The sequence below is a fragment of the Electrophorus electricus genome, chromosome 23 (assembly GCF_041902795.1).
Source record: "Electrophorus electricus isolate QZ-2024a chromosome 23, ASM4190279v1, whole genome shotgun sequence".
In the NCBI taxonomy this organism is placed as follows: domain Eukaryota; kingdom Metazoa; phylum Chordata; class Actinopteri; order Gymnotiformes; family Gymnotidae; genus Electrophorus; species Electrophorus electricus.
In genome coordinates this window covers 9249165-9273125 of record NC_137519.1, presented here as the reverse complement: position 1 = coordinate 9273125, position 23961 = coordinate 9249165, and the positions used below count along the sequence as shown (strand labels likewise).

Genomic DNA, 23961 nt, shown 5'->3' with positions numbered 1-23961 from the left:
CTGTGTTAATGCGCAAGCCAACCTTTTCCGCTTCGTCCTCAAGGCATATTGTCATGGATTGTAGGCCCGGTTTTGTATTCGCTAGCAAGGCAATGTCATCTGCGAAATCAAGATCAGTGAGATGAGATCCATTTGTCCAAGGGATCCCAGTCATTGGGCTCATCATCACCTTTTTCATGACGTAGTCGACTGCGAGCAAAAAGAGAATTGGCAATAGGATACATCCTTGCTTGACTCCGGTTTCGATGTTAAAGAAGTCTGTGTAGCCATCGTCTGTCCTGACGCAGCAGCTAGAGCCGATATATAGGTTCTGGAAGATGTTGACAAACCGTTGTGGAATGCCGTAGGCTCGTAAAATTTTCCACAAGGAGCCCCTATGGACGCTATCAAAAGCCTTTTTGAAGTCGATAAAGTTGATGAGCAGGGGGCACTGGAATTCGATGCACTGTTCGATATTACGAAGCGTGTAAATCTGCTCACTGCACGATCCGCCTGCTCTGAATCCGGCTTGCTCTTCCCGGAGAATTTCGTCCACTGCTTGTTGTAGGCGCCATAATAGAACGCTGCAGAAGACTTTCCCAGGAACCGAGAGGAGTAATGCCCCGACTGTTGCAGTCAGCGGTATTGCCTTTCTTGGGGAGTTTAACGATTACTCCTTTCCTCCAGTCACTTGGGACGCGCTGATCTTGCCAGCACTTGTTGAGCAGCACTGTAAGGGTATTTACAATTGCGTCTCCACTGTACTTTAGCATTTCTGGTGCTATCTCGTCTAGGCCGGGTGCTTTGTTGGCTTTGAGTGTTCGAATAGCCACCTTAGTTTCCTCGATAGTGATTAGATCAAGATTAACTACCAGGTCTGGAGGTGGCGGTGTGGCGCCAAAGTCATAGGTGTTGGCAGGGGTGGGCTGGTTCAAGGTTTCCTTGAAGTGTTCTACCCAGCACGAGTCTTGTTCTTCTCTGGTGAGCAGAAACACCCCGTCCTTGATTTTGATGGGTGCACTTGAGTTGCTCCATGCCCCAGTCAACTCTCGTACAATGCGGTACAGCGTCTTATTGTCATTCTTGCTAGCCGCCTCATGTGCTTCGGCTCCTTTGCATTCCAACCATGCCTTCTTGTCAGATTTGCAGCATAACTATTATTAACAAATTATGACATCTTCACCAAATGATGCTGTACTTACAAAGTTAAGTAATCCTTACAACTTGGTTACAACTTAAAATGCTTACACATTAAAGGAAAAAAAGCTAAGAGAGTATATAAACAAACGTAGTAGATGAGGACTCTAAAAGAATAACCCTCAGTGTGAGCATATATAGAATGCAGAAAGTAATGGCGCAGCGAACTGTAAGGCAAATTTTTCCACCCACTCAATTCTGCTGACATGCAGCTTTCTGGTTCCAATGACTGCGATTTCAATGAGGAACCCACAGAGTGATAAAGTGAGAATTCCATCATGGCTGAACCTCCAGTTTTGTTCAACAAGAGAACTAGTGCCCGTGCTAGTGCTTACAGGACTCTGGTGAATTTACATGATCTGGCAACCGTGACCATTCTGTAGTTTAGAGACTGAGGTGAGATACCATGATGTACAGCAGCTGATAGAAGATATCAGGAGGGCACTTTAGAGTAGCTTCACACTGAACAAGACTTTGTAATGAACAGTCAAAGGTACTGATAGCATTCAGCCACTGCTGGGTGTTTATGAAATGTCTGCAGGAGCTAAGAATAAGTAACAGAGTAGGAGTAGTGTCAATGTCAACAAATATACACACGCATGCATGCACACACAAAGGCAAATATGTTTATTTTTATACAATTCATATATGCATTATATATATATATATATATATATATATATATATATATATGTGTGTGTGTGTGTGTGTGTGTAGGTGTATATGTATATATATATATATATATAGGGTTTTTTTGTGTTTTTTTGTATGTACATGTATGTAACTACCTCTATCTTTTGTAAGCCATCACTAAACTTAACCATAACTGTAACCTAATTTATGGTGACCATAATGATCCGTCACGCTGCAAATAAACGAGTGCTGTAATCATCAAAATGAAAACACGTGCCTACATTTCCAAAATGCAGACCAAATTCAAAAAACGCATGCAAGTTCAGAAACGCTGCGTAAATCTAGCCACAACACAATGGAAGTGTTTCTGTAGGACACGCAGAGGGGACAGACTCCTATGACACCAGTGATAACCGAATATTTGATGAAAAAGAATATATGCAATTACAACTGCTATATTGTTATATTGGTTAGCCTGGTACAGAATGAACAACTGGCATATTCAGTATCACATATTTGCTGTTGCTATGTTGTACAGAACACAGCCTTAAAGAGTGATGATAAAAATCCAAATTAACACGACTAAATTTGTCTTAATACCTAACTAGTTAGATAGATAGCAACATTCAGAGCATATTACTAATTTACAGCAAAAAAGAAAAACCAAAAAAACAACTAAGTTTTCATTCGAGTTTGATAGTTTAGCTTGTCTGCTACAAAAACCAGCAGGTCAATTGTCTTATTCTTACTATATTTTCTGAAGTGTGAATGTGGCTAGCTAGTTATTCCCTGGCAAGGTTAGGTTTATATTTGTGTTAAATGGGATTTTGTTAGCGTTCTTTAACACTGCATTCATTATAACCGAGCAGTAGGACAATTGTTGGGCCAACTGTTCATTCTGTACCATATACCAAAGACAAAACCGTGGTAATCTCAAATATAACTAAATTTTCTGTTTAGCTGTTCAGATGTCCGTCCTCTTTCCATGTCCCTGGAAACAGCACTTCCGTTGTATTATGAGTTGATTTGCAACATTTCTTAAGTTGTGTTTTCTGAATTTGCACCACGTTTCCAAAATGTAACGCACGTGTTGTTATTTTGAATAGTGTTCTGGATTTGTATATCGTTCATGAATTTGCATCATGTTTCTGAAAAGTAGCATGTGTTGTCATTTTGATGAATATGTTTTGTGTAGTTGAAGCGCCTTTTTTCATTTGCAGAGCGATGGGTGTTCCTGGCCACCATACTAATTAACCAAAAATAAATTTTTGCCCCGAAGAATTCTGATACTGACAAGACAACAAGACAGGTTAGACCTAATTTTCTTAGGGTTTTTAAATTTATTTTACTTTGGTTGTGTTTTTCTTGTCAGGAATGTTTGCCCACCCACCTACACACACACACACACACACACACACACACACAAAAGACAAAAGAGATCTGGACTTGGAGATCTGTAAGCACTCTGCTCTAGAGGGGACGGTTTGTTTGGAGATCTGTAAGCACTCAGCACTGGAGGAAATCAGTCTGGGCTATGGAAAACAGAGAGGCCCAACCCCTATCACTGTGTGGCTGACACACCAGTGTATCATGAGAGTCAACCTACCCAAAGCAGTCTAAACAAACCCCACACCCTGCCTCCGCCTCACCCCTCACCCCACTCTGGCCAACTGAAGACTGCTCCTGAGTTCTTGGTCTCCTAAGGTCTCTATCTGAGCCAAGAATGAGCCCTACTGATCCAAAGCTAAAGACTCCCACCCCTGGGATGAGATGATCCGCTCCTCCATGCGAATAACGGTGAAGAATTTTGCTTTCGCTTTTTTGTGGAGATGACTGTGGAGATTATATATATATATATATATATATATATATATATATATATATATAAAAATTCACAGCTCTGCTTTGGTGAGGGAGATGGAGGGAGAGTGAACAGGCTACTGGCTCCTGAACCAGAGGTGCACAACACTGTGTTAAGGAAGAGTGAGAGGGAGTCACATTAACCATGCGTCTTTTCCATTCCACAAAGTTTATAAGAGACACAGCATTTACAATCCAGATCTAAAACAGCTCTCAAAATCTCTCTTAATGTATTAGGCATAACCGCTTTCGTCTTAACATAATAATTTTAATATTCTCATTTTATTTCTAAGACTACATAGATGAGTATCAAGGGTTTTTCTTTTTTAAGTAAAACTGCCAAAAATTATTTCATGGCTGCTAGCATTTGGTGGGAAAAACGAGGAGCGAATCAAGGAGAAATAATTAAGTAAATCTCAGCATACTTATCGAGAGGAAAGGACAGATAGGCATCAGCAGAAAAGTAATTTCACCGTTCCTGATTGTGCACCAAGACAGGTAGGGGTGGGGGATGGCTGGGTGTTAAACACTTCCTCTCCTCTAGTCAGCAATTTCCTGTGTGTGCTTGGGCCGGTGGATGACCTTGTGTGTGGAAACGGGTGAGTGTGTGTGTGTGCACGGATCAAGAGAAATACCGGGGTGGGTGTGTGTGTGTGTGTGTGTGATCTCGCTAGTGCTTCATCAAACTTTCAGCACCCTCTTAGGTGGGTAAATGGTGTTTGACGGCCGCTTTGTCTTTAAACTCTGAAGGCAGGTCGTTTGTTAAAGCTAGGGGCTCCGAATTTGCGGAGGGCTCATTCTGCTCAGATACTAAAATGTTAACACTGTAGCCAGTGTTTGTGAAATAGTTTTTTTTCCTCAAATCCATGTGGTATTTAAAAAAATGGAACATAATCCTGCTGGGATCTGTATGCGAACAGATGTATATAGTTTGTGGGAGAGGCCAAACATATACTGGGATTTCCTATGACTTTGGCATTTCCAGAGTAGCGCAGAAGAGAATAACCTAATGCTCTTGACCCTGAAGGATGAGGCGAGATGGCTTTAGATGAACCTGAAAGTTTCACCAGACATCTCCTGCAACAGCTTGGTCTCCTGCAATGGCTCAGGCTAGCCTGTCACAGCATGTGTCCTGAAGACGGGTCACAGTAGCTGAACTCTACATTTGAAGGGCGATATACGGTCAGGTCTAAGCCAACACAGACATCCTCAGAAGATATCGTCAACATTATGTTCATACTGAGCTTTGGTAGTGTCCGGCAGCCGCACCCCGCGTGGCTCTACAGTGTGTAACACTGTGCCATGTAATACCAGACTGCTCATGCGTGTACAGGGAACAGCAGTGCTATTATATGTGTCTGAGTGATGCTATGCACTTGAGAAGGGAAACACAAGGCGGGACGCACTCATAAGACAGTCTTCCATTGTCCTCTTACAGCCCTAAACACTGCATAAGCACCGAGAGGAGGCGAGGCAGAGAAGCACTATGACGTCACAGGTTTAAGATGTGCAAATTCCACACAGCCAAGAAGACAATGACTAGATAACATAACAGTGAACATTTCACGCACTAGATGGCTGAAACACCTCTTCCATTTATAATGTATGGCAGGAAAACTCAGTAAGAGAAACATAGATTTGGAAGCCAGACACACATGAAGCTTCAACTACACAAGCCACAGAACTTGTAACTCAATGCTGTTAATGTCACACGTACAGCCTGCATTTCCAGTCTTCCCATACAGCACTTCCAGTCTTCCCAGACAGCATTCCCACATCCCGACACCACACACACAAGACTGCTTCAAGTCCATAAGCTGCGCGATGAAAGCTTTTCCGCAAGCCCTGAGGCAACCGATAGAGGTTCCTGGCAGAGACAGGTCTGACGGCGTATGAATGTAGACATCTCACAGCCGTTCGTGTTTCCTTTCAGCCCCAGTCCCCCTGGCATAGCTAGGGCTAAAGCTACGCTCATCCGCACACTCTCACCAAATCAGAATTCCTCAGGCGGAGGAGTGTTCTCTATAGGCTGGGGGAACGTAACACTGCTACTGCTTACTGGGACTTCCAATCCAGACCAACAGCGATAGCATTCCTCTGAGCTGACTGCAGGGTCTTTTACACCATCCCTGACACCCCTACACCCCCAATGGCCAGGGCTAAATGATGCAGTGATGGATCCGTTGTTCATGCTTTTCACTCCCATGAAGAGAAATCAATGCGTCCTGACAATGTCTCTCTTCATTTTCGGCAGAGCCATACATTTGCCACGAAGCGGCTTCATTCTTCACAGATTCTGACAGAGGCGGCAGCCGTGGACGGAGCCTGAGAAATGCTCTCATTCTTCAGCAAGCGCTCACTCTGGGGGTTGTCCTGTTCTTTTCCCTCACAGACGCCAGGTCTCAAGCTGTGTCATTAGGCCTCCTTTCCACTTTTGATCCACATGGGCAGACAGACCGAGCAGAAGCAAAGAGAAGCAGGCGGCACTGCGACGGTAATCATCAGACGAGCAGAGCGAGGTGTGGAGAATCGCGCGTGGCACTTTCCTTCTTTATTCGTCCACCCTGACTTGAGCTCATCCAACCATTCGCCACTGCACGGTCCTGTTATGACCAGACCTCGCCTTGCCCCGGCACGAACACCAGGCTTACACGCCGCGCAGCAGCGGCACTAACTCGGGAAGACGGGACGGCGTCCCACTGTGGCCCATCAGCTGATCAGCCAGACGATGTAGCTGGGGAGGGGGGTTGGAGGACTGTAAAGGGCTTTAAGCACAGGGGCTTCGGGGACGGGGGTGTACATGGCTGCATGGTCTGCCAGTTCACAGCAGTGACATGGTGACAAAAGAGTCTGTCTCTGACCAAGAACACCACCAAACTGTTGTTGGCTGTTGTTGCACTGAGCGTTTAAATTTGAGAGCAGTCAGATGACAATGTAAAGAACTGCCTCTGTTCGCACTATGTTTGAAATTCCCTTTAAAAGAGTTTCATTACTTTCAAATGTATGATCTTTTTTTTAATTATTATTACCTCACCGTGAAGACACTGCACTAAGGGAAGATGACAACAGTCTTACTCACTCATTCACTGATGCACTACCACATTAAAATCACTGCAGTTCATCATTATCATTTTTATTATTATTATTATTATTATTATTATTATTATTATTATTATTATTATTCCCATATCAATAATTTCATGTAATTACCTTTGAATTTGATTAATTTTGTTGATTTGAAACAAACACCCTTTTCAAGGCTTTCAGTCTCCATTGCGGAGTTTCTATCCTCCATTTAAACAAAGAAATAACATTAAAAAGTAAAGGAACAAACATTGCTTTACAAAAGCATTACAGCCTTTCTCTTTCACGTTAAAAGGTCAAAGGAAAGCCCTGCAAAAATAATTTACAGCAGCCATAGCTGCATAGCACCTCCGACCACATTAACATTAGACACGCAGAAGACCGGCAGCTGATGTGAAGGGGCGCGAGGACTTACTGCTACAAAAGGTGGGAAGAATTCCCAATCACCATGAGCAGAAGCTTCATCAGTGGCCAAATTGAGTTGATGGTTGCATATCTTGCATAAAATTTGGCCTATTTTTCCATAAACCTCCTTGCACTGCATTTTTCAGGCCGCTTGCGGGAGGCACAGGGTGGCAGCACAAAGAAAGCTGGGGGAAGGGAGGCAGCCACAGCACAGGCTGCCATCAGAGCCTGGGCTAATCGGCTTTAAGCCGGCCCAGAGTTTAAGCGAACAATAGAGAATGGGAGAGACAGAGCAAGTGGGAGAGGGAGAGATAGAAAAGAGATTGAGAGGGAAAAAAAAGAGAGGGAGGGACAGAGAGAGAAAGAGAGAGGGAGAGCGGAGCTCTTTCGGTCATTCAAAAGGATCAGCATGAAGAGACTGGGGCAAAAGTTAAGGTTCTTGCGGCATTAACCGCTCCTCCCTTTTTTTCAGTGACTCCGCTCCCATGCAAACTGATGAACTATCGCCAAAGCAAAGCCTTTTTTGTCCCTGAATCTGTTTTACAGCATCACTGACCCATGTGCTTTGAGATGGAGAACTACAGCATCTCAGGACAGGGTTAAATTATGCTCGATAATGGACGTGGATGTGGAACGGCCTTCATGGGGCTCGCTTCCTCCCTGGAGAAGGCATCGCAGAGAGGAGAGGAGTCGAAGCTAAAAATACAGCCCTGCTCAACCATGAGTCACAGGCCCGACACACAAACGCCTACACTGCACTCAGATGAACACACAAAAGAGTGTGCAGAAAGCGGAAGCGAGCGAGAGATAGACAGACAGAGAGAGAGAGAGAGTGAGTGGGATGGACAGACCAAGAGGAAGAGAGCTGGAGGCCGGGGTGCGTCAAAACTGGGGTCTTGTGAAATCTGGGACGTCATCCAAACCTAGAGGCAAATCGCAATGACGTAATCTGTAATTGTTACCCGCTCCTCATTAGCGTATGATTATGGATGAAATGTGGCCAATTATACAGTGACAGCAGTGTGATCCATGCTCCGGGTGGGGGGAGAGAGAGAGAGAGAGAGAGAGAGAGCGAGAGCGAGGGAGAAAGAGAGACTATAATTTAATTCATACTCGTCAAAATCAGTTTAGTTTTGACACTTCTGTGCGTCAAGCTATTTTCAGAAGGCACATGGGCTATTCTGGCAGTTTGGCAAAGACATCTATGCGTAGTAATTCATTCAGCTATCAAAGAGGCTATCAAAGAGGCTTGAACTGCTGCTCAATTATGAAATAATAACAATCGGCCTCACTTGTTTCCCTCTGAATGATGGATGAATAAAACCCAATTACAGTGTCCAAAATTATCACACTGGCAACTGATACTCCAGTGGGATAATGGAATGGTGTTACTGAACATACAAGCATACATATGAACACATATACTGAACATATATGTGCTCATATGTATGCTTTACATGTATGCCTTTCTTATAGAATGAGATGTCTAATCAAGTCCTGTACAGTGAAGATATGGGACGGTATGGGCACTGGAGGCTGGGTACAGCATCTCCTCACCGTGGCTGTGATGCACTCCCATGACCTTGAGCATGTCTGGCCCCAAGCCAGTGGCTGTGGTGACCCAGGCCTGGCCAGCACGTCTGCCGTGTGCCTCTCAGCTCCGCATGCTCAAGCGTGCCGTAGAAGCCACCCACACGAGCAGATTTACGGTCGCGGACGTCACCCCGGCACAGTCAAGGAGATGACGCTGTGATGCAACTTGATTTATCACTTCATTTACGTGCAAATGCATTTTCAGTGCATGTGTGCATGCATGTGCACAGGCATGCGCACGTGTACGAGAGTGCATGTTGGGGCGTGCGCACGTGTAAGGGCATGCGTGCTAGCATGTAGACACATTCGTTTGATCAAAGGCATGGCTGGGCAGTGGTGGGGTTGACTGCCTTCATAGCCACACAGCCATCTGTTCATGTCAGGGCTGGCTGCTGCTACAGAGGACTGTAATCCCTGAACCACCTCATCTGCTTGCATCCTCAGCACAGGGGCAGCATGTCCAGCTCTCACTTGCTCACTCAAGGAAACCTCTCATAGCAGAACCACGCAAAGCCAGCAACAAGCCAGTCATGTTCCAGCAGCAATACAGCAATGAGCTAATTCTCACTTGGCCTTGTGTTAACATAATGTGGAATTATTAGCCATGTTGAATATGTAACAAACACTAACAGATACACTAAAAAAATAAATTGTGTAGCCAATGAAAAATTGCTTTAAACAAAAAAAAAGAAAAAGAGTCTGAGAGTCTACTCAGAGTCTAAAGCATCAAACTACATAATCCTCTCAGAAGACAAAAGAAGAAGAAATATGTCTGTCTAGGCTTGCAATCCTCTTCCACACACATACACACACACACACACACACACACACACACACACACACACATACACACACACACACACACATACATACACACACACACACACACATACACACACACACACACACACACACACACACACGCTTCTTGTCTGTCTCTTTTAAAATCAGAGGAGAGCCTCCACCCCATCTCTGTTTCAGACCATGGAGAACTAGTGGATTTAAAGCAAATTTAGATTTAAGTTGTTTCCAGGACACTGCACCATTTTGCTGACAAGAGGTCTGCTGAAGGTTTTGGGACAGATTTTCCCTAATCACCAAATGTGGTTGGAAAAAACCTTGAGGTCAAAAAGCATCACATGCCATACTAAAATACAGTAAAAAAAAAAATCATCTATTCTCTCCGACTCCCAGTTATGAATTTTCGCAGAACTCTCTGGTCATGCTATCAGCCTTCATATTTTTGTCTACCCCTAAAATACACGACGCAGACGCTCATGCAAACTTATGCATGCATGCACGTGCACATGTTCACTTATTGCTGTAACCATAGCAATGTGAGGCAACGCAGAAGGAAGATGCTAGAAATAATGCACTGAAATCAAGGCCTTTTTCTTCTGCATGCAGCAGGCAGCAAGACATAATGGCTTTCAAAAAGCACTCTATAGCTAAAGTAAAAGGCAGACTCACAGGAGAAAGAGGTAGCCTAATACGGGCTGAAACAGGGAGAAAAACACAACGCAAACCCGCAAAAGTACAGGGCAAAAAATACCCACCCATACCGTACCAGCAGTGTACACGAAGAGCATTCTCATGATACATTTAATTCATGCACTAATTAGTAAATAATAATGTACAGCATAAGCATAATAAATTCCATGTAGATTTGAAATAAGCCATTAGTTTAAAGGCAATTAATCTGTTTTATTGTTCCACATAGTAATTACATAGACAAGAAGTAAAAAAGACAAAACAAATCTACCCTTCTCACAACAGTTAAATTAAAACAAAATTTCAAAGCTTTTTTTGTAGTGAGCATTCTGTACACTGTGTGTATTCATGAGTGTGTGCGTATGCGTGTGCGTGTTAGTGTGCATACAGGTCTCCGCTGCTCAGCTGGGTAATGCTGTTGCCATGCTGAGCCAGGCAGCGCTCACCCAGGCCAGATGTGCACAGCACGTGCCCCACACCGTCTCCACGGATACGTGGCCGGCAACCGTCGATGTGGTGTAACGCAGCATGGTCAGCTCTCACTCTATTAGCTGCACTCTGGAAGAGGGCTCCATTAGATTAGAGGAACTCCTCAGCTCACATACACATTCAGACACACAAGCACACACACACGCACAATGCACACAAAAAAAGCTTACAGGCATACTTACACACATATACATCCACACACACACACACAAGCTTAAACATATGTGCTACCCCTCTCTCATGCAGTTAAGTGTCCAGAGTGCTACCTGCTTTTGTTGTTGCCAAAGTGGAAATAATAGCGGTATTTCAGCCCCCTCTGCACCCCACTAATCTGATTATGCCACACGATTGGATGCCTGGACCGAGGCTAACGGCCGCAGAGAATCACACATGGTTTTCTCGCACGCACACACATACACACACACACGCACGCACGCACACAAAAGTAGTCGGCGGGCCATCTGTGTGTGTTCTGTGAGGTGTGAGGACGGTGGCACTGTCGAAAGATCACAGCTCTGACGTAGCCTGAGGCAATGAGTGCAGTGTGTGTAAGCTCTATGGTCCATGCAAAATGTGAAACTTCACGCCTTATGTTATATATGCAGATGTCTGGGAATAAATCAGGAAGAACCACACATTTCCACATTTTCTTCAGTTTGTGATGCAAGTTCAATGTTCAATCTGTCAGATTTTTCTTGATTAGACATACAAGAAAAAATAAATGTATACATTATGACAGAGTTTGCACTGAAGCATCCCATAAGGCCATAATGCAGAAATAGCTTTCTTTAAAACCTATATTTGCTCCTTCAGATGTTTACACCTTTCCACTTCGTCCAGCCTAAATCACAGACCGCCCAGTATTTTTCACCATTTCTCACAATAAAAGACACAATTTAGGCAAAACTACAGCTTTAGTCTATTTTAAATGCAGATGTTCTTCTTATTTTTTTAAGAATTCCAAAGCTGTCCATAGTAGTGTTGATTTGGTAAACAGCTTAATGTAGTGGAACCTCCTCAAACCCCTGGAATGTGTGTGACACTACCATTCTGTTACAGTTGAATAACTCCATGTTTAACGTTCCAAAAAATAAGGGAATAAGCAAATGACTTATCTAAAGTCTAGTAATCCAAGTCGCTCCATTTGTATGGATCAGGTGGAAATCAGGCCCCGGTCACCTGATGTCATTAACAATACAGGGTATATTCAGGAAAAGCCAAAGTCAATACTGCAGCAGGACCATTATCCAGAAATAGTCATTATCAAAGCTTTCCTCCACAACACATGCAAGTCAATTAAATCTCTCTCCAGTCCATTATAAATGTAATTGACCCAAACACAAAGTGTGTGTTTATAGTTTTCATTAAAAAGAGAAAAAGATAAAAAGCAATTACACTGGCTTTGACCTACTAGATAGTTTAGCACATCCAACAAATCACTCATATGGCCTAAATATTACTACAAATTAAGAAATTGTGTTTGTGGCTCAAATAACAATTACTCAAGGTTACCTGAAGATGTTTCAGATGCAATGCATCTTCTGGGCTATTCTACTCAACACGAACTCACAGAGCTAAGGTTCTTTGTCTGATTCACCTCAGGATGAACACAAATTGTCTTCAGCCTGATGAGAACTCAATAGTATGATTCTTGACAATAAACCATAATGTTGGGCCTGTTTCCTTTGGTCTATGTTGTAGCCTACATTACAACATAAGAGCTATAAATATACATTCTATAATAAGGGCTATAGTACAGGCCTGGACTAGAACTATGTTTAATCTGTAGCTGGAAAGCTAGCCTGTGCTGATGGTTCTTGTCCTGTCTGCTTCCTGATAATGCCTTCTCTACATAATAACAGTGTAGATAGACAGGCGAACAGCTCTCCATGAGATACACGATGGCTTTTTAAAGGGCAGACAGGGTCTGATGGATCCCTCTGGATTTTATTCTCGCCTTAAAAGTTCCCATTGTCTCAATGGCTGAATTCTTCATTATGGCCATATTATCCCTGGCTGATGGAGGGCAGAAAATTAATGAGGGAGTGCCACAGCAGAAAAGCAGAAAACTGAAATATAACAGTCCTGCTTTTGTTCACAGAGGGTTCTTTGCAAATATAAAAAGAAAGCAACTGTAACAGAAGAAGTTACAGACCATTTATCTCTGTGTGTGTGTCTCACTGGAACCACAATAAATAATTCACTCTATTTTCCCTGATATGAAAGAATCTTCTTTAAATAATTTGTTAATTTCTGAGCTTTTGAAATGGCCATTCTATTCTTAAGTTGAACTAAAATCTGAACTAAACATGAACACAAACCAACTTAAACTCATTAATTCATAAATTAACTGTCAATACAGTACCTCAGGTTTACAGCTATACCTTGAATGTTTTTGTCAGAGGTTTGTGGTACTGTTCACACACATTTCTTCACACCCGTTTAAAAAACCTGCACTTGAAGCTTCTCAAAGAGCATTTCCACATATATGATAGAACCCTTTTCCTTGCCATCTTTACCATAAGTCAACCGATTCTCTCATAACACATGACAATGGAACAGCTTTCAGACCTCCGTTACTCACCATGGAACAAGGAAAGTTGTGTAAGGTGGGGTGAAAGGTAAGGTGTGAATAATACCACAAAACCTCTTTTTTTTTTTTCATTGTTATTGCATTCAGGAATGTAAAAATGATAATCGAGGGCCAATAAAATGACTTGATTTGATTCCACACCTCTCGTCATCCTGATGGAGATATTACTGCTAGCGTAACATATTGAATCAACTCACTGCAAATATCAAGCAACAATATGAGTCTTACCTTTAATTTGGCCTATAGGGACACCATTCAGCCCAAATAAAGGGAATTGGGGGGGGGGGGGGCAGTGAGTCCTTATTCACATTCTAATAGCTCAGGTGGAGGCTTGAGTCCAATCAATAGCTCCAGCCCTTCAGCCTAGGTTGAGGAGCACAGCACCACAGCCATTCACTGCACATATGTATAAAAGTGGGTGGTTGCCATAGAAACCCCCAACTTGCCTTTGACTAAGGGTGAGAGATATAGCAGATATTCTATTGTTGGCTATTGCTACCCAGTCAATCCAAAAGTGACTTTACATCGCGTCAATATGCAGAAGAACGGTAATGTCCTTTATTACGAAAGCATAAATATTTCATTTATTCTTTGTTTTCCAAAGTAAGAAAGTAACCCACGAGTACAATGTTATCCAGCTATATTAACTCGAAGCTATAAGTAATAAAAGTTACAATAAATAAATTATTCAAACATGATATGATTGAATGACTAATAGTGAGAGGCATTCCTCGCTATTAACAAAGTGCCTTTTGTTTCTGTCTGTCAGCAACCTCCTCATTCACTTAATACTCTCTCTTCCATTTTCATCATCTAACTCAAAGTAAAAGCAGGATGATCCCTCTTGTCCATGAATAGAGTCTGAACAGCTAGGCATCGGTGACCACCTGACTAATGACCAGCCATCATGGCCCAGCACAACCCAGCCATCTGGACAGGATATACCCCCTCCGGTTCCTTTACCAATCAATCGCGCGTGCAAAACGACATCCCATTCATACAGTACCGAGGCAACAGCGACACCCTCCAGACGAATAAATTAATAAATAAATATTACTTCTCAAGTGGGTGTTGGGATGCTCTAGGCCATTGTATTGTGGCTTGTCAGAAAATGGTGTGAGACAAACTTGAATGGAGGGAGACACGCAGATGAACAAAGAAAGGGTGAGTGTGTGTGTGTGTGCGCGTGCGCGTGTGCCTGCCTTTCATTCTTTTTTCTCTGCACTGTCAGTGTCCCTTAACCCTGACTACGCTCCTTCACCCCCCAGTCTGTCGCACCACCCTCAGATCCAGCACACACACACCAGAGCACTTTCACCAGGCCGAGAGCTTCTCCTAATTAAACCCCCAAAAGGCCCATCTGTTGAGCTATTGACTACAGCCGGTGCTCTGGTTTCATCACAAATGCAGCACTCAGCTTTGAGGGAGTTTGTGATGAGTAATGCTCTAACTAAAGCTGCATGATTAATAACCTATTTTGGGGAAATATGTCATCATGGTGTCTGATTCCACCATACTGGACATTCGGTAATGGCTGTTGTGGAGTTTAAAGAAAGGATTCGCACAGGAGATGCCAAAAATCAATATACAACCTTCCTGTCAGGTTGTTTGAGTTTAACCCCAGCGATATACCCTCAAGGGGGCTGTTTACGGAAAGGATATCCCACAAAGCATCTGTGACAAGGTAGTAAAGGTTGCAGCATGAGGACAGGAATGGAGATAGAGAAAATGAGGACAAGCAGGACAGCGCGAGGAGTTGCGGGACTCTACTGGCTTTCACTGATAACCCACCCCCACCCCCTAGAGAGCATCCAGCTCCAGAGAGAAGCTCCGCAGTCTAGCTGGTGGTAGTGGTGGTGAGAGAGTGGTAGGAGGAGTCGACACAGCGCACAGCAGACTACCACGCTGACAATACAGACACCAGCAAGATGGGCAAATGGGGAGAACAGCCACTTAACAATAAACCAGAAACGAACAGCAGCCCAACCTGAAATCACTGCTTAAAAAACAAAACAAATAGACAGCTAGAAACCTCTGAGAATACCCCAAGTTCTGGCCTAAATTCATTACTTACATTGCTGATAATTATACTGTTGACTTGTCAGGTGGCTAGTCCACCTGTCCAGCCCTGGGGGTAACATCTTCCTCTATGAGGCTGACTCAAATTAAAGGGCTACAGCAATCAAAGGTAGTAATCTGGATACTTTCCCATCCATTTCATGCGCTAAAGCTTCAAACATAAAAATAATGCATACTGTCATCCTATTCTAATGGGGATGAGATTTTATCTGCAATGATGTCCTCATTCATTTCAGGGCATTCACAATGCATTAAGACAACTATCAGCTATGTGACATACTGAAGGCATTTTATTCTTATTTTATATCCAGTACCATAAAGCCAAAGGTAAAATGTAAATTTCAGACTTCTGGACATCAGTGAACCATTCAAATGAAAACATTGCAAAATAAATTTTAAAATTAATTTTAAATAAATTCCATATTCAGTATAAATTCCACTGAACATATCTTGTACCACTGTTATAAATGAGGGTGGGCAAGGAGGCTTTCAAAGCCTGGCTGTTGCTGTCTGCCTGTGATCTCCAAGATGGAAAGCATGGCCATTGTGAGAAGAGCCTTGTGGGAAGGGGGTGCAACCATGACAACCAGTTACTGTTATCCAGCACTCTACAAATGAGAGCCAATTGAATGCTGGGATGTGTCTGGGAAAAAAAAGAGACTTCAACCCCCTCAGACAGAAACACACAGACAAATTGTTCAGAAAGTCTTCACAGCAAGACAGCCATCCACTAAAACATCAAGTGGGCTTTTCAGGCTATAACACAAACTATTTGTTGTCATTCATTCAAAACTTACATCAACTTAATTTTCACAAATGCCCAAACAACAGCGAAAAAACAACATTTGCAGCAGACAATTTAAGATAATTTGAATATTATGGACCATGACATCTGTGAGGTTTGCAAAAACCCAGTATAATGGCAGACAGCTACACCCCAATGTCTTGGATATGCAGATGTGTAGAGAAACATTGTTAACCATTTCCGGTCCTGACGGCTTGTTTCCCAAGGACATAAGACTTAAGAGACAGGGGCTCAGGTCAAGCCAGATGGGAGCAAAATGAAGGGGCTCCGTTGGTAGCCTCTTTGCTGCTGGATCCACGCTTCCCCACCAGCAGACATCCACTGGCCCTGGAGTGGAATGTACATGGCTTGATTATCTCCTGCGTCTAGTCTGCAAGTGTTTCTGGAGGCCTGCAGCTTTCACAGAGCACCGCGTGGAGCCTTGCCTACAAGCTGCATGCCCATGACCCAGCACTCCTGCTCTGTCTTTGGGTCTGACAGGCTGCGTGCCCCAGGTACTTCCCTGCTTCATTAGAGAGGAACCCTTGGGATGCCTTAGCTCAGTGAGTAGAGTAGAAGAGAGTAAAGAAAGACAGAGAGAGTGAGAGAGAGAGAGAGAGAAAGAAAGAAAGAAAGAAAGAAAGAAAGAAAGAAATAAGCACAGAGAGGAGTAAGAAGACAGAATAAAGAGGAGATAGAAAATAAGGAGGAGGCATAGGGCAATGTGGAGCAGCTGAGAACCACAAAACAACTGTGCATGGCCCCCATACGGTACCACAGCTTATCATTATGAGCTGCCTCTGTTCAAACCGGCCATGCAGATAGCTCAATCTTCCTCACAGCACGAGGCCCTCTAATCTTCACCTCTGTGGCTCTTCTGCAGCTTACGCATGGCAAAATAAAGAGAAGAACCGAGGCCAGCACGTCCGATTTTGATCTTTTGGGGGGGGGGGGGGGGGGGGAGATTAAACAGGAGCGTCCCTTTTTCAGGCTTTTCATGGGGGTCTCCCTTTAGAACTCCCCCAAGACCCTCCACCCACACCGCCACCCCCTCTCCCATCATCCATCTTGTCCCCTCCCCCACCTCCCGCTCTCACCATAGGAGCCTCTCTTGTGACATATGGACGATCGTCCGCAGCAACGACGGTGGTGGCAGAGACAGGCTCTGTTTATTGGGCAACACTGCTCTCGGCAGCTATGCCAACGGCAGCAGAAAGATCTAAAATCCCCAGCACTTACCAGGCAGAGGCAGGCCTGGCCTCAGGCTAGGAGCAAGAGTAAGACTCATTTAGGGATAAGGGGACAAGAGTTTTTCAGATCAGCAGTGAACTACTGTAGGAACAAAAGCCCCACATGAACTCAGTCTTTTGTTGGGCTACAAGGAATACATCCAGCGTAAGTGCATGTGTCTCACATATCCTGGACATAAAAGATGTGAAATTTTCAATATAGAAGATATATAGAGGTTGATGAAGTTGAAATACACTGTCAAAGTTTTTAAGGGAATTCAAAAATCCAAAAAGGGTTTATAGTTATTTTCTGTTGGATAGCAATATGTAGAATACATTACTTCTCATGCCACATGTTTAAGGTTATTCATATCCTACCAACCACAACAAGCACCTACAAAGGTGTTTAATCAATATTATCAATAAGCATATGTACACATAGGTTACCAATGTGTACATATGCACGTCAATTCTAACTCTGAGAAACACTGGTATACTAGCATCCCCTTCATGTAGTAGCCTCTGGTACTTTCACAGAAAAACGACTTTGATTTGAGGATTTAGCATGGACTCTGGTCTGCACGGGTGTGCATACAGTTTAAACCCTTGCTCTATTCAATACTGGCCTACACAGGATAAGCAACTCTGACTGCACTGTATCAGCACCAGTCAAGGAGAGCCCATCGGTCATTCCCAGCCTCATATCACAATGAGCACCCAACAAATGAACTGTCGGAAAACAGATCAATAAATTCCCATGTAAAAATGCAACAAAGACAGCAAAACACTGAAAATAATCACCTTTGCACTCAAAGCCAACCCTTATACTCCAAAACAGGAGATTATCTGGATTTAACTACCAGAGGGTTCCCCAACACTAATTTAATCATTACTTCATTATGACAGACATGTCTGATTACTTTCTTACAAAGCCACCTTACACAGGTCAAAAACAGGGCAATGGTAGGACAATAACAGGACAATAACAAGTCAGCAACTACAAACTACTGAATTTGTTATTTGTGCACTACTTCTGGTTTTAAGGTGCAGAGTACAGTTTTAGAGTTAACTGGTCATATGAAGCACAGTGAAGGAACAATGCAAACACAGCGATACACAGACCATCGCAAAGGTTCATATAGTGGAACACTACTGCAGGCTACTGAAATCTCAAAGTTCAGGACTACATTTTAGCACTATTATGACTTGAGACATTCCAATTGCCAGCAGCGGGAGCCATTCTACAGATAGGAAGGAGGAAAACGTTCCTTAAGGACACCTTGTACCATATCTGCCCAGTCATAGAAAAGCTCCAAAAACGTAGACTATCGTAGCGTGAAACATTTAGATCTAGGCTGTTGCGTTGGGTAAATGTGAACCCAGTATATAAAGAAGCATATCCCGTTGCCTGGCAAATCGGGATTGGCGATCTTAGGTTAAACCAAACGGAAGCCGCAAAGACAAACTGACAGTTGCAAAAACCAACTTCATTTTTCAAAGAACAATGCAATATATCACAATTTCCTTTAATAAGCAACGTGTAACTGACTGTCATATAAGCACGGGACCCAATTCAGTTGTTGCGACAGAGCAAAAAGTGGACCGGGGTCTCCTCCTAACCTGCAAAAACTGCACAATTGCCCTGCCTCTACATGATTACATATAAGCAAACCTACCCGGCATATCCTGTCCATAACTGAACTGAACCTCAGCTTGTGCTATTAACCTATGAAGAAAGCATCATGACTCCCAAAAAACACAAAAGGACAAACCTGTCTGTCCCTTGCCGAGCGTTTTTTCCAGGCGATACGGTCCCACGTAATTCGCATGTTGAGCGCTGTTGTCTTTACTAGATGATGACATTTTGCTTTAGATGAAAAGGATGCTTTAACGTTAAATTGCTGTAATTCAGCAATTTAGTATTTTTCAAGGCCAGTACTGCAGTTACTTCCCCCGCCCAGCTTGCTCCAGTCGGTGCCTCACTTGGTCGCTCGAGGGTCGGTGGGGCTCGCTCGCTCTCTCTCGCTCTCTCTCTCGCTCTCTCGCTCTCTCTCTCTCTCTCTCTCTCTCTCTCTCTCTCTCTCTTTCTCTCTCTGCTCCGTGTCTCCCTCTTCTCCTCTGCTTCGGAGTGTTCTAAGAACATCACAGCATCGTATTCTGCTTAGCCTCCGTCCGCCTGCGATGGTGCTAGAGAGCAAAGCGCACATAATTCATGAGAAATCGTTGTGATGGACGTGGCGTTCAACCAAACGGCGGCGCGCGCCTGCTCCGCTGAGGGGTGAATGGTTATCACACACAGAACCTGCTTCCTACAACATTGCTAAACCAAAGGGAAAAAAATCTTCACAGAACTGCATTTTTCTGCATTTTTCAGAAACTTGACCTGTAAGGAATAATTCTAAAATTGTGATGTAACACTACTGACAAAAATGACTAAAGTGCTACTCAGCACATAAATTAAAAATTGAGTTTATGTACTCCTTGCAACTATTGATAATTTTAACCTATTACTGACATCCACAGACTATATATATATATTTTTTACATTCGGTGTCAAGTCAAACTTTTTGCAACATTTTACCTTTCCAAAATCATAAACAACCACACCAGAAACCATCAGTGTAAAATGCATCTTTCCATACCTCTCTTTCGGGTGGTTCACTGGATATTGAGAAAACCAGTATGTCGAATATGCCTTGGCTTCTGAGCACAACACATGGTTGCTCTCTAAGAGGGGCATGGCACTGAGAGCAGCCTGGCACCCTTTCAAACCCAGATCCCGGAGTAACTTACTTCTGAGTGCCACTGCCACTTTGAAGTCACTAGGAACATCTGCCCATGATGCCACTATCGACAGAGCAGCTCACCGAGTCACCCGTTCCCCCTTTGCTCTTTCAACTCCACGCTTAAGAGAAACTCATCAGCTCTGATGTGGAGGAGTAAAAATGTTATGGGCCAAATCCAGGCTGGCATATCTGAATGTATATCAGATTGCTGTATGTGTAGAGCTGAGACAATTGCTGTGTGCCGCAGTGCAGTGCTTCTTAAAGAAGTGTTCTCATTGCCTTTGAGCATGTCTGTGTAGCTTGCTTCCTTGACAGATGACCCCGGTACCAAAATGGATAATTGTCCGGCACATCTTTGCGAGTGTTTCACTGAGTTATATCAGAAGTCAACACAGTGTCTGAGACCATACCTTTTCAGTGTAGGAAAGTGATAGAGGCACCTAATACACACACACATACACACACACACACACACACACACACACAAGCTTCACAAAAGGGAAACATTTAGTATTTGAAGCTTGACCCCTTAGACACAGAAAACAGGGATTTTACAAGCTGGATTCTCCATTAAATCATTGTGTCCCCATCCCCCCTACAGCACTTCCACTATTGTTTCATCTCCAAAAGCCAGTACTCCATGGTGGAATCAATCATGGCTCTCCCTTTTCCTTCTCACACAATAGTCTGCCTGCTCATGAAAGAGAGAGGGAGAAGTTCTAGGTTTTAGACTGTGTGCTGTTTAACTTTCACTGCCTTAATGTTGGGCCTAACTAAACTGACATGAGGACAGAACACAGACACACACTACAACACGTATCAATACTAAGTACTTGGCTTTCCTCTGTGGTATGCAGAATCAGGCATAGGGCTGAAGGGGAGGGAAAGCTTGAGCTGTGGGGGGCCCCAAGAGGTGATCATAACTAAAGAATAATAATAAACGTCAAAAAGGCCCTCTTGTGGCGGGGCCCCAGAATTTTGCACTACGCTAATGTGATGATATACTATAATACTCATGAAGATATTGTCAATATCACTAGTATAACAGAGAATATTTCATTGAAGGATTTTGAGAGCTTGGAAACAAACAAACAAATAAATGTAGTTAATAATGTCAAATTGAAATTGCAGAGTAACAAGTTGCTGACTGGACATTACTCCATTATGCCATTGTTTGATTTTTTTAAAACCAACTTTCTACCAATTGTTTTTTTTTTTATTCTTTCTGTTCCTTCTGAGATTTTTGTAAATGGTGAATAAACAATGTTTTCATGACCTGAATTGGGACATGGTTGTTTTGCTAGTTCTTGTTAATAAACCTTAGAAAAATTAAGTTGTATGAAATGGATCCTGAAAAGGCCTTGATGTTATAGGATCATGACATATTGTTTTTGCCCTATCATGCATCCATAATCAAACATGTATACTAAATAAAAATCGGACAATCTGACTGTAAAATGCATACATGTCTGGTTTTAAAGTTTTTTTTAAACTGAACTGAACTGAATTTAACATACTTGCCTCTTCACATTCCAGATCCAGTTCACAACACATCACAAAAGTGACGAAGCATGTGCTCGCAGATCACAGTGCGATTTTTGTTTGGACCAACGCTGGCGGAGAACGCTCACATGCTAAAACGGCTGGCCGGATTAACGCTCCACCTCCGCCTAGCTCATGAATGTGTAATGTAAATAAGTGACCGCGAAGCTGAGTATGACTGTTTTGCCTCCACCTTCACATCTGTGCAGACCTACCTGACCTCTGTTACATCACTACATCTCTTGCTTCCAGCACAACCAATTAACACACCCGTTAGGGGGAAATGACCTCATATATTGGATGGATGCCTTGAAATATATTTTCTGCATACAAGTTTTGCTTTACAAGTGCAAAAATGCACAGATTGTGAGAAAAATATGCCTCTCTTTGGCTGGCATATTATCTTTGGAAAAGGAGAAGTGTTTTGCAGTTCTTGATACCACTTTATTGTGTAGCCTGAAACAATGAAGTATGTAAATCCGCTCCATTGTCCAGTATTTCAAGCAAGGAAAAAGTTGGCTCTTGGGGGAAAATATGCTGTCATTAAGCAACCATCAGTGAAACCTCTAAGATCTATAGCTAGGTGTAATCTGCCTGGGAAGCTAATTAGTTTTTTATTTTTATTTTTAAGAAGTGTTTTAACCCATACTAGACTACTGTTAAATATTACTAGATTAGTAGTTTACCATTTGCATCATTTGAAAAATAACTCTGGAATCAGGTGCATGTTATAGAAACAGTGTAATTATTCATTGATCCAAACCAATCCCAATAGCAAAAACTTCCATTCGTAAATAATACATTGTGGATTTCTGTCTAGTCTAGTCATGGAGGCCAAAACAACACATTGACCCCTAACACCTTTCTATCATAACCAACATGAACGTTTCAGCAATTTGTACTACAGAAGCTCTCCTGTGGGATCAGACGAGACACACTAGCCTTCCCTCCTCATGCACATCAATGATCCTTGGGGGTTGTTGTTTTTTTCTTTTTGGTAGGTACTAACCACTGTATACTGGGAACACCCCACGCTGACATTTTGGAGATGCTCTGACCCAGTCATCTATCCATCACAATTTAGCCCTTGTCAAACTCACTCAGATCCATTTTCCTGCCTCCAACACATCAACTTCAAGACCTGACTGTTCTCTTGCTGCCTAATATATCTCACCCTTGACAGATGCCACTGTAATGAGATAATCAATGTTATTCACTTCACCCAACAGTGGTTTTAATGTTATGGCTGATCAGCGTATATGCACACTAAACACCACAGATATAATGCCCTGTTCATGACCCATTTCTCTCTTCAAAGATCTGGAAGTTAAGAGGTAAAAGAGATACAATTGGTAAAAGAGACTTTATAGAAACAGAAAAGCAAAAAGACTATCTGCAAAAATATTGTGTGTGTGTGTGTGTGTGTGTGTGTGTGTGTGTGTGTATTGTATGTTGGAATCTGACTGAGGTCTGTTTGAATAAGGGCAGTTTGAATAAGGGCTATGTCCACTGCTGTGTTTACTCAGCTTTGTGGAGACAAACACCACTGTCTCATCACCTTGTGTCACATAATGAAATAATCACTGCACTTCATGCATGATTGAAAGTGTTGGAATTGCTCAGATATTCAATGGATAAGCAGAAGACTTACATCCCATAATCAACAATGGCATACTCACACCTATACCCACCCAATGCTTAGTGTCTCATGAGTCTTTCTGCTTGTTTTAAACACTTAAACTAGGGCTATTTCCCAACAATGGGGCATAAAATCCAAAACAAAGAAACTTCAGCAAAAAAAAAAAAAAAAAACTCTACAGAGTGGGGCAGGGTGAAAATGAATGTATACTATTGCTGTTAATTGTAACTTAATACACATGCTTATGAGGTAAATAATTACTATATAAGGCACAAGTTGTTAGCAATCAAGAAAACCCTGGAATGTTAGCAGATAATTGAGACTGGACTCCCTGAGTAATTGCATAGTGGCTATGGCAGAATGCTGCGCAGCAATTCAAATCCCAGTGCAATTACATTAACCAGACACCATAATTACCCCCCACCAGTGTGCAGTGTAAATCTCCACTAGGCCTTAGCCTGCTCCTCCATGCTCTAAAGCTACAGGGCTCATTTAATGTTGATCTGATAATGGTCTTCATCAGCTCCATTTATTTTTGCATGTTTGTTACTGCCATATAAACTTTAATTGAGAATTTT

The 23961-nt window shown here is 42.8% G+C and overlaps 1 protein-coding gene across 6 annotated transcripts in view; it reads right to left on the bottom strand.

Moving 5' to 3' along the window:
- Window positions 1–19547, bottom strand: part of brsk2b (BR serine/threonine kinase 2b) — a 95763-nt gene extending 76216 nt beyond the window's left edge. For 2 of the 6 annotated variants that reach the window (XM_081705933.1, XM_027013800.3), the window contains exon 1: window positions 19189–19546. In XM_081705933.1, coding sequence (XP_081562059.1) covers window positions 19189–19279 — 91 coding nt within the window. In that variant the 5' untranslated portion in view covers window positions 19280–19546. Of the gene's footprint in view, window positions 1–19188 lie in introns of all 6 variants that reach the window. The other 4 variants (XM_027013801.3, XM_027013803.3, XM_027013802.3 and 1 more) reach the window with 3 other exon arrangements.
- Window positions 19548–23961: the final 4414 nt, after the last annotated feature.